General features: G+C 47.0%; 2 protein-coding genes across 4 annotated transcripts in view; one reads left to right on the top strand and one right to left on the bottom strand.

Moving 5' to 3' along the window:
- Nucleotides 1–8,853, bottom strand: part of LOC133403946 (spectrin beta chain, non-erythrocytic 1-like) — a 42,288-nt gene extending 33,435 nt beyond the window's left edge. The window contains 2 exon segments of the mRNA XM_061679411.1: nucleotides 3,137–3,323; nucleotides 8,728–8,853. Coding sequence (XP_061535395.1) covers nucleotides 3,137–3,263 — 127 coding nt within the window. The 5' untranslated portion in view covers nucleotides 3,264–3,323; nucleotides 8,728–8,853.
- Nucleotides 8,854–8,953: 100 nt separating this feature from the next.
- dzank1 (double zinc ribbon and ankyrin repeat domains 1) overlaps nucleotides 8,954–11,937 on the top strand; it is a 36,616-nt gene continuing 33,632 nt past the window's right edge. For all 3 annotated transcript variants that reach the window (XM_061679427.1, XM_061679424.1, XM_061679426.1), the window contains exon 1: nucleotides 8,954–10,295. The gene's annotated coding sequence lies outside the window, so the exon portion shown is untranslated. The remainder of the gene's footprint in view (nucleotides 10,296–11,937) is intronic.

Consider the following 11,937-nt stretch of genomic DNA (forward strand, 5'->3'; position numbering starts at 1 on the left):
ACATTACAATGACTTAAAAATGTAATTATGTAATCTAATTACATGTACAGTGGGTGCGGAAAGTATTCAGACCCCCTTAAATTTTGCACTTTTTGTTATATTGCAGCCTTTTGTTCAAATCATTTAAGTTCATTTTGTATTCATTAATAGACACACAGAAAAAAACTGAATTTTGACATTTTTGCAGATTTATTAAAAAAGAAAAACTGAAATATCACACAGCCAGAATAAGTATTGAGACCCTTTGCTGTGACAGTCATGTTGAACTCGGGTGCTGTCCATTTCTTCTGATCCTCCTTGAGATGGTTCTACACCTTCATTGGAGTCCATCTGTGTTTGATGATACTGATTGGACTTGATTAGGAAAGCCACACCCCTGTCTATATAAGACCTTACAGCTGTAAGTCAGAGCAAAGGAGAATCATGAGGTCAAAGGAACTGCCTGAAGAGCTCAGAGACAGAATTGTGGCAAGGCACAGATCTGGCCAAGGTTACAAAAAAGAAATTCCGCTGCACTTAAGGTTCTTAAGAGCACAGTGGCCTCCATAATCCTTAAATGGAAGACGTTTGGGACGACCGGAACCCTTCCTTGAGCCGGCCGTCCGGGCAAACTGAGCCATCGGGTGAGAAGAGTCTTGGTGAGAGAGGTAGAGAAGAACCCAAAGATCACTGTGGCTGAGCTCCAGAGATGCAGTCGGGAGATGGGAGAAAGTTCTAGAAAGTCAAGCATTACCGCAGCCCCCCACCAGTCGGGGCTTTGTGGCAGAGTGGCCCGACGGAAGCCTCTCCTCAGTTCAAGAACCACGGAAGCCCGCTGTCATGGTCTGTGTTTTGGTTTGGGTTGTGTTTAGTTTTGTTCCATGTTTTCCCGTGTTCCATGTTTGTCGTGTGCTCATTTGGTTGTTGTGTCCACCTGTTCTCGTCTAGCTTGTGTCGACCAATCAGCTCTCTCCAGCCACTCGTGTCTTGTCCAGGTGTTCCTCGTTGTCTCGTCAATCTGTTTGTATTTTGTTCTCTGGTTTCTTTCAGTTCTTGTCGGTTCATTGTCGTTGTCAGGTGTCTTTGTCTCTGTCTGTGCCATGTCATAGTCGCCAGTTGTCGCTCAGTTATTTCACCAGTCATGTCTTGTTTCTTGTTTTGGGTTTACTCAAGTGTTTCATTGTTACATTTAGACTTTTTCGTGATCTTTGTTTTCGGAATTAAATATAATTTTTTATATACTACTGCGTTGCCTCCCTGCTTCCCTGCACTTGGGTCCTCCATGTTTTTGCCTTGCGTTCCTCTCCTTCGGACAAACCCAAACGTGACACCCGCGTGGAGTTTGTGCAAAAAAACACCTGAAGGACTCCAAGATGGTGAGAAATAAGATTCTCTGGTCTGATGAGACTAAGATAGAAATTGTTGGCCTTAATTGTAAGTGGCATGTGTGGAGAAAACCAGGCACTGCTCATCACCTGTGCAATACAGTCCCAACAGTGAAGCACGGTGGCGGCAGCATCCTGCTGTGGGGCTGTTTTTCAGCTGCAGGGACAGGACGACCGGTCTCTATCGAAGGAAAGAATGTGGCCAAGTACAGGGATATCCTGGACCAAAACCTTCTCCAGAGTGTCCAGGACCTCAGACTGGGCCAAAGGTTCACCTTCCAACAAGACAGCTTACTGTAGATTGAAGATACATTTCTTCTCCAAGAGACTGTTCTTAAATGGCCCAGCCAGAGCCCTGACTTAAACCCAATTGAGCATCTCTGGAGAGCCCTGAAAATGGCTTTCCACCAACATTCACCATCCAACCTGACAGAACTGGAGAGGATCCCCAAATCCAGATGTGAAAAACTTGGGCGCACAGGACTTGTAAGTCCGCTGCTTAAATTGTCGGTCCGCGCATGGCACAACAGCAACTTTCAGACGAAGTCACGAATCCTAAACACGTGCTGCAGCCCGGAGGCTATAATCCTGAGCGGTGCCACAGCCGGCGGCCGGGCCAGTCGGCCAGCCGTGTGCGGAAGCCCCCCTTGGCGTGCACGGCTTGGTTGACATTAGAGAGGTTACCCCATAAGTCGGGTTTTTTTCAACAGCGCTTATCCCGGTTACGGTCGCGGGACGCTGGAGCCCATCCCAGCTAACTTCGGGCGAAAGGCAGACTACACCCTGAACTGGTCGCCAATCAGGCGCAGGGCACATATAGACACGGACGACCATTCACACCGTCACCGAGTGGGAACTGAACCCACGCTGCCCGCACCAAAGTACCGCGACACCATCAGTGACCCCATAAGTCGTTTTGTACTTATTAAATAATAGTCTGTAATTATGATTTGTTAAAAGATGGCTGTGTGTATTGGAAGTTATACAGGAATTAGCCTATTAAACAAAAGAAAAAAAAAATGCTCGGCCTGGAATGGACTGGCCAGTTTGGGAGTTGCCCCCAAATTCTCAATTGCCACCCGCCCCTGCCGACTGATATCATGATATTAGAGCACAATAATGCAAGTACATCTCATCAAAGAACAATTAACTCAAAGAGTATATGAAACATTGGCATTGTAATGTAGAACAATAAATAACATATCTTAAAAACATGGGCTCTGTTCACAAAAATTGCACATTTGGCACAGATTAAACACATCGATGCCTTAACAGACAATCTACTGCCAGTCAAGTTTCCAGTTGCTGACGAAAAAGTGCAAAGTAGATCAAAGGAACCTGCTTCGATTCAAGAAGTGTACTACTTTTCAAAAGTCTGAAGCTTTCTTCAAACGCTGCTTTGTTAACATGTTCAACGGCTACATATCTCGTGCAACAGTGAGTACGCTATACTGTAAATAATGTGAGCATATGTGCGCCATATACGCTGTCGCGTTGGTATTTGCAATGTTGGGCAAATCGGTTCCAGAATTGCAAGCCAACAGGAAAAGTCCCACTGTGTTTTTTGTTCCCAAATGAAGAAATTTGGCGGGAGGGTTGTCTTTAAAATGGATTTTGTCACTTTGAAGTTTTAAGCTGTGTTGTCTTTGTTGCGACTTCATCCAAATTCAACATAACAGCTCGTTGGCGTGAGCGGGATGCCTGCGCAGGTTCATCTGTACCAGAGTAATCAATCGGTGTGCTAACGTAGCCAAGCCGAATGTCGGCGGTACCTGCGAGCGCTTTGATACGCGACCGTTCAAAGAGTCGCGCAGAGCTGTTCTCGTTGTCCCAGTCGTCATCCCAGCGTTTGCCGCCGTCGACGCCGTACTGCAGCTCCGCGCGCTCCACCGCCGTCATACTCGCTCGCAAAACTTTCCACGTTGGACTGGAGACGACGGCCCCGTCGGGCCGGGCCGGCTGCAGAACAAACAGGAAGTGGTCAGTGTGAAATGTGAAGCTCAACCAGTTTCAAATTAATGGCAAATCATCTTTCCCCATTGAAATGAATTCCCCCTTTTGAGCTAATACAGTCTTTTGGGGATGTTAATTAATGGGATAAACTATATCCACTTCAATGTACAGAGATTAGGAAATTGGACTCAGAGTGGGTTGGAAGCTGTGCACGAGCAGTTCAAGGACGTTCCGAAACCGCATAGCTGTCGACACGCTCCTCGCAAGAGAGGGAGGTGTTTGCGGTATGTTTGGAGAACAAACAATACTGCTTCAGATGGCAGCTTGTCCCGTGCCATCGATGGGTCTACGGACCCTCAATCAACACTCCTTGTGGGACAGCTGGAAGGACGTTTTTGGTAAATACAAAACCATAATTTCACCAATATTGATATCAATTGCTGTTTTTGCAGCCATTCTGACATTGTGTGGATGTCGTTGGACCCCATGCATTCGGGCTTTAATCAGTAGATTAATTACCACAGCAATTACCCCCATAGAGGAACCGTAGGGGGCAGATGTATCCTTTATTGGAGGTTGATAGTGATGATGATGATGATGATGATGTTGTTTTACCCGATTTGTTTCCTGATCCAGGTGATTACGATGTTTAAACTACAACATTCATGTATGACAAGTTGACTCTGAGTGTAAGTGTATTTGTTTCATAAAAATGATTCTACAGTTAAAAGATCGAAATGAAGTGACTGTAAAATGATATGAGAATTTGTGCAAATACATGATAAACAGGAGGGAAATGTTCAATATATTGTAGAAGTTATCATTTATTTGCTTAGCTTGCATTAGTATTATGGACGATTTTGAGAAAGGAAGATGTCTCGCCTTCAAGATGACTCAGCAGGAATCATCATCATCATCATTGTCATGAACATGCATGCATGCACACGAAATTTGTTCTCTGCATTGAACACATACACATGTTAGCGGAACACACCGGAGCAGGGGGCAGCTGAAGCGCTTGGGGAATCATCAGAGAGAAGGACGTGGCCGGGACGTGGCAGGCGTCGGTCCCATGTTTTCACCTTGAAACCCTACCCTTAGTGTGTTATGTCTTGTAAACCTAGTAAACGGTGGCCTATTTTCAAATAAATGCAGGAGCGACGGGAGAGATTGTTTCGAGCGTGTTGAGAGGCTGTCATCTGAACAATCTCCCATACGCCCTCCTCATGAGAAAAAGAAACCAGCGTCTTCATTCCTTTTGTGTGTATTTTGTATAATGTTGGGTAAGATAAATCCAACAACAATGCAACAACTTTTTCACACCTGGATTTGGGGATCTTCTGCCAGTCCCCTTGCAGAGCCTATCCAGTTCTGTCAGGTTGGATGGTGAACATTGGTGTACAGCCATTTACAGGTCTCTCCAGAGAGGCTCAATTGGGTTTATGTCAGGGCTCTGTCTGGGCCATTCAACTCAGTCATGGAATTATCCCGAAGCCAATCCTTCGTTATTTTAGCTGTGTGCTTCGGGTCATTGACTTGTTGGAAGGTGAACCTTCGGCCCAGTCTGAGGTCCTGAGCATTCTGGAGAAGGTTTTCGTCCAGGACACTGTACTTGGCCGCATTCATCTTTCCTTCGTTTGCAACCAGTCGTCCTGTCCCTGCAGCTGAAAAACACCCCCACAGCATGATGCTGCCACCACCGTGCTTCACTGTTGGGACTGTATCGCACAGGTGATATATACACACACACATATGTATGTGTATATATATATATATATATATATATATATACACACACACACACACACACACACATATACATATGTGTGTGTTTTTCAGCTGCAGGGACAGGACGACTGGTTTCAATCGAACGAAAGATGAATGCGGCCAAGTACAGGGATATCCTGGATGAAAACCCTTCTCCAGAGTGCTCAGGACCTCAGACTGGGCCGAAGGTTCACCTTCCAACAAGACAATGACCCGAAGCACACAGCTAAAATAATGAAGGAGTGGCTTCAGAACAACTCCGTGACTGTTCTTGAATGGCCCCGCCAGAGCCCTGACTTAAACCCAATTGAGCATCTCTGGAGAGACCTGAAAATGGCTGCCCAGATGATCCCCAAATCCAGGTGTTAAAAACTTGTTGCATCATTTCCAAAAAGACTCATGGCTGTATTAGCTCAAAAGGGTGCTTCTACTAAATACTGAGCAAAGGGTCTGAATACTTACGGGTGTGTGATATTTCAGTTTTTCTTTTTTAATAAATCTGCAACAATTTCAAAAATTTAGTTTTTTTCTGTTAATATGAGGTGCTGTGTGTACATTGAGGGGAAAACATTTACGGTTGGCCGACTGGTTAGAGCGTCAGCCTCACAGTTCTGAGGACCCGGGTTCAATCCCCGGCCCCGCCTGTGTGGAGTTTGCATGTTCTCCCCGTGACCGCGTGGGTTTTCTCCGGGCACTCCGGTTTCCTCCCACATCCCAAAAACATGCATTAATTGGAGACTCTAAATTGCCCGTAGGCATGACTGTGAGTGCGAATGGTTGTTTGTTCCTGTGCGCCCTGCGATTGGCTGGCAACCAGTTCAGGGTGTACCCCGCCTCCTGCCCGATGACAGCTGGGATAGGCTCCGGCACGCCCGCGACCCGCGTGAGGAGATGCGGCACAGAAAATGGATGGATGGATGGATTTTAGCAAATGCTGCATTATCACAAAGAGTGAAAAATTTAAGGGGGTCTGAATACTTTCCGTACCCACTGTATATATATTTTTTTTAATGGCGGAAATGGGCTTCCATACGTTTTTTTAAAAAAAAAGCAAAATATTTTTGGGTTTGTCTGAGAAATGTGCTCCACCATACGAAATTAAAAAAATACTAGCAGAAATGAGCTCCCACAAATGTCAAATTCTTATTTTATTGCCCATTTCAGATTCTTTTTTACTTGAATTGAATCAGTACTTCTACTTTTACCAGTGCCTTTTTTTTAAACAAAAGTATCTGTACTTCTACTTAAGTAGCCTACCGATTGTAAGTACTTTTGCCCCATGTGGTAGGTAGGACCAGTAGTAGTGTATTAGTTAGGCTTTACACGATCAGGATTTTTGGGGCCGATCACCGATCTGCGAGTTTAAAAAACCGACAACCAATCATAGGATGGACGAATAAATGACCTGTTCACATATACACTTGTGTACTTAATTGCGCAAACAAAATCTATTTACAAGAAATAATGTATCTTTGTTCCTCTATTTATGCCAGGGAGGCATAGTGACAGACAGAACAAATGAACGGTCTTTTATTAGATGGCAGGAAGTACATACAGTCATTCATGGATCCACTTTTTGTGCCGTGAGATTTTTCAATTGTAAAATATGTTCCTTGGCTCCATAAAGGTTGGAAATGACTGCTGTCGTCAGATCGTGCATTCTAATCAGTCAGGTCAAACCAACATGACAACATGACAGAAATAATGGGTGCTAACTTACTGTCATTAAATTACTTTATTTTTAATTAAATGACTTCACCCCCACCGAAACTTTAGAGCATGATTCGACAGAACGGCGGCATGTTTACGTGCAAGGGTTCGTGCTACCACTCGCTTGCTAGGCTACATATTGTTTTTGTTGCCTGCTTGCGAGCCGTATCGTATTCAAAGTACGTGAACGTGCCTCAAGCGAGCCTTAAACTAACGTCCTCTCCTGTTCCGAGCACCGGTGACCACCAACACACGTTTTCCCCCCATTTTGTCCTTATAATACAAAGTCGGCGAGCTCCACTCTTGTTGTCGTCGCCACGGTAACGAGTGTATCCGGTCGCATTTGAGTTGACAAGGTAAAGCCCAATGATCGTAAAAACGGGATGCGGTGGTATCGGAATACCAGATTTTATTTTATTGCAGTAGTCTGGTGCAGTCGCGAAAGAGCAAATTTGTCTTGTCGTCTGATCCGGGGCACAACGTGTTGTCTTTCTCAGACGTGTTGTCTGTTCCACACCGCCGAAATGTTTTTTCTTTTTTAAAAAATAACTTTATTGGCAGTCAGATATTTACAGGACTACGCCAAAGACACGCGACAAGGCTAAAAATAAACTAGCTTTTGGATTCAAATATACTGTGCACGATGGCGTCGCGGAGTAAATGTCTTTTGCGGAGCCGATCAATGACGTTATTGATCGGATCTGCGAATTATGACGTCAAGCCGATCAGCATAAAATGCTAATTATGCTGACAATTAGCAGCATAATGCTGATAAAATCGGTGTAAAGTCTAGTATTAGTGTAATGTAAACTAATGTGGTGATGTACTGCAGTGTAGTAATAATGCAATGTAGTGTAATGTATTACTGTAGTATAATGTAGTGTGGTAATGTATTGTAGTGATGTATTAATGTAGTGTATAACGTAGTCTTGTGTGTAAAGTGCAACATTGCAAAGTACTAATGGATCCCTATTGGCTGCTGATGTCAGCTGATGAGCACTAATGCAGGAAGTGCATCCGGCGAGTCTAACTGGCCATTAAAGCACCCCGAGCGGACGGTTATCGACCGCTTCCCGGAATGCTTGGTGCTGAACGGGAAAACTAAACGCCACTTATGCATTGTTGTTAGCACGCTAACAAAACGCCAGCGAGCGACTACGATAGCAAAGATCAACATGGTGGCCTAAATGACAAGGCCGATGTAGCACGGGAAGCATTCAACTCGCTCATGTGACTAAGCGTATAAACAATCAGCATGCAAGTGTGGATAAGTAAAGTAAACAATCTATGAGAAAAGAGTAAACAATGAATGTGCTATCGATGCTAAGTTTGTAACCAATCAGTGAGCTAATCTGGCTAAATGTTAGCATCAGAGTAAACAATATACGCCCTAAGGTTGTAAGTGTGTAAACAATCAGTGTGCTTTACTTTTTTTCGTTCTGGACGGGCTCAAAGCAGATTGTTTTGCCCTGAATTAGCAGATTGTCTCGCTCGTTACGTCATCTCAATTTAAACAGGAACGCTACTTCCTGTTTGCACTTCAAATTAGGGGCAGCTGGCAGATTTCCCCATTGTTTTGAAAGACATCAAATCAACTACACGTCACATATATGATGATATTATGATGACTTCATGACAACAACAAATATCTTGTTGTCTTTGTGACGTCATCAGCGTTGCGGTTCCGAACATGACTCGAACTTGTGCTGGTCATGCGGCAGGTAAGCAGGGAGCTATCGTCGCTAATTAGTCACTCTTGCTGGTCACAAAAGCGGGCGCCGGACGGGTCGGTACCGGTCGGAACCCCGCCCGAGGCCGACCCATCTCCCCCAGGCGCCTGAGAGCGACTGTCTTGTGCTGTCCCTGAACGCACCATCGAGGCGCGCCCACCAGGAGCCGAACGAACCGAACCGGGAAAGCGCAAGCACCTCACCTGATGATGAAGATGACGATGACGATGAGGAAGAGACCAAGTTGAGATAAAAAGAAGCCGCCAGCCGGAGGAGGAAGATGAGGAAGATGAGGGCGCCGCTGCAGGGGATGACGCGGCGGATGGCCACGCCCCTTTCCCTCTCCACTGGCGCGTTCACCGGCGCCGTGATGTCACCCGCACGCACGCGACTTCCTGTTTACGAGGCCAAGCCTGCAGGAAACGCCTGTCACTTTTGACCACCAATCAATAATTTTTTATTTTTTTTAAAAACGACATCAAAAAGCAAATGTTTGAAAACTGACGACAACACAAAACATCAAGAACACGCCCGCCATCGAGAGAAGAAGAAGAAGAATCCTCTTTATTGTCATGACATGCATGCACACGAAATGTGTTCTGTGCATTTGACCCATCACAGTGAACACGTTACACGTTAGCGGAACACACCGGAGCAGGGGGCGGCCGAATCGCCCGGGGAGCGTTTCGGGGTATCGGCGTCTCGCTCAAGGACACCGCAGCCGTGAGTCCGGGGGATGTTGGCGGATGGTCCGGTCGGGGTCTTGAACCTAGGTGACCCACGGTGGCAGGCGACGATCTTAACCGTTGGACCACGGCTGCCCGTCGCACCAGATCACCCCGGACTGGTCGCCAGTCTATTTCATGGGACATCAAACAGAGTAGCAAAAATAATGTGGTTGCACAAGTCTGCACACCCTCCTCGAATTGGAATGCGCCAAAGACACACGCGACAAGGCCTCGTGCTGGACCACCTCAAGAGCGTCACAGGTCCCCTGCTGGACACCCTGGATGACACAGTCAACATGGGACTGCACTTCATCCTCAAACACCTCGGTGACCTATGCGAGGATTCTCTTCGTGGACTTCAGCTGTGCATTCAACACAATCATCCCCGTACTCCTTTTCTGCAAGCTTCTCCAGCTCAGCGTCTCGCCTGCCATCTGGCGGTGGATTTACAGCTTCCTGACGGCCAGGACACAACAGGTGAGGCTGGGGGACACCACCCATCCGTACGCACCACCAGCACTGGGGCGCCCCAAGTTGCGTCCTCTCTCTGCTGCTCTTCTCTCTCTCCACGAACAACTACACCTCAACGCCTCAACACCTGTCAAACTCCTGAAGTTTGCAGACGACACCAGTCATCGGCATCATCAAAGACCGTGACGAGTCCGCATATCGACAGGAAGCGGAGCGGCCGGAGCTGCGGTGCGGCCGACGCGACCTGGAGCTGAACACGCTCGAGACTGTGGAGATGATCGTGGACTTCAGGAGGCATCAGCTGCCCCTCACGCGCTGTTCAACTGCCCTGTGTCATCCGTCGAGACCTAACCCTGACCCTGGAAATTATAGTCTCTCAGGACCTGTAGTGGGAGACCAACATCAACTCCATCCTCAAAAAGGCCCAGCAGAGGATGTACTTCCTGCGGCTTCTGAGGAAGCACGGCCTACCCTCGAGGACTTGCACGCTGCCAGAACTAAAACAAGAATATGCAAAATCCTCTCGGACCCTCCGCATCCCGGTCACCGACTCTTCCGGCTCCTTCCCTCAGGTAGGCGCTACCGAACGACGCAAACTAGAACTAGCAGACATTCCAACAGCTTCTTCCCTCTTGCCGTTAAATTGCTCATTGACTCTGAATCATTTGCACAACCGTAATTGTATCAGCATTACCACATGACTGGTAACCTTTCATTGTTCAGTGACTCTCCGTAGTGTTATGATGTCTCAAAAGTATTGTTTGTCAAAATGTCTGTCTTTTGTCATACTATAACGGATATAATTACCTGAGACAAATTCCTTGTGTTTTTGACATACTTGGCAAACAAAGATACTGATTCTGGTGTTGAGTGATTAATCCCAGATCAAGTTCAGCTGTTCTAGCAAGCTTTTCCTGACCTTTCTTTCTGTGTTCGAGTACAAGCCAGAAAGTTATGTGCTGATCCATCCATCCATCCATCCTTTTTCTGAGCCGCTTCTCCTCACGCGGGTCGCGGGCGTGCTGGAGCCTATCCCAGCTGTCATCGGGCAGGAGGCGGGGTGCACCCTGAACTGGTTGCCAGCCAATCGCAGGGCACACACAAACAGACAACCATTCACACTCACAGTCACACCTACGGGCAATTTAGAGTCTCCAATTTATGCATGTTTTTGGGATGTGGGAGGAAAGCGGAGTGCCCGGAGAAAACCCACGCAGGCACGGGGAGAACATGCAAACTCCACAGAGTCGGGACCGGGGATTGAACCGGGGTCTTCAGAACTGTGAGGCTGACGCTCTAACCAGTCGTCCACCGTGCCGCTGTTATGTGCTGATGCTGAGTGAAATTTAGAAGTGTTGATTAACAACAATTGATGTTCGGGCTACCAGCCACCACCATACTTCACTTTGGGTATGGCGCTCATTCTTTTGGTGAGGAGCAGTGTTGACGCTCAAGACTGTAGAGATGATCGTGGACTTCAGGAGGCATCCTTCGCCACAGCTGCCACTCACGCTGTCCAGCTGCCTTGTGTCAACCGTCGAGACCTTCAACTTCCTGGGAATGCCAGTCTCTCAGGACCTGAAGTGGGCGACCAACATCAACTCCGTCCTCAAAAAGGCCCAGCAGAGGATGTACTTCCTGCGGCTTCTGAGAAAGCACGGCCTGCCACGGGAGCTGCTGAGGACAGTTCTACACAGCGGTCATCGAATCGGTCCTGTGTTCTTCCATCACAGTCTGGTTTGGTGCTGCTACAAAAAGGACAAACTCCGACTGCAACGGACAATCAAAACTGCCGAAAGGATTGTCGGTACCCCCCTACCCGCCCTTGAGGACTTGCACGCTGCCACAACTAAGACAAGAGCGTGCAAAATCCTCTCGGACCCTCCGCATCCCGCTCACCGGCTCTTCCGGCTCCCTCCCTCAGGTAGGCGCTACCGATCAATGCAAACTAGAACTAGCAGACATTCCAACAGCTTCTTCCCTCTTGCCATCAACTTCTTGAACACCTAACCTACAATTCCATTACAACATGCTGGCAATTTTTTGTCTCGAGTTCATTGTCACATTTCTGTGGGGCCAATTATGTATGACTCGTGCACTCACTGTAGTAGTCTCGCCACGCTGCACTAGTTGCATATCTGTTGTTGACCAATACTGGCCACTCATGCCAGAGTAGCATCTGCTCCATTTGCACAACCAACATTGTCCCAGATT

This window comes from Phycodurus eques, chromosome 6, assembly GCF_024500275.1.
Source record: "Phycodurus eques isolate BA_2022a chromosome 6, UOR_Pequ_1.1, whole genome shotgun sequence".
Taxonomy (NCBI): Eukaryota; Metazoa; Chordata; class Actinopteri; order Syngnathiformes; family Syngnathidae; genus Phycodurus; species Phycodurus eques.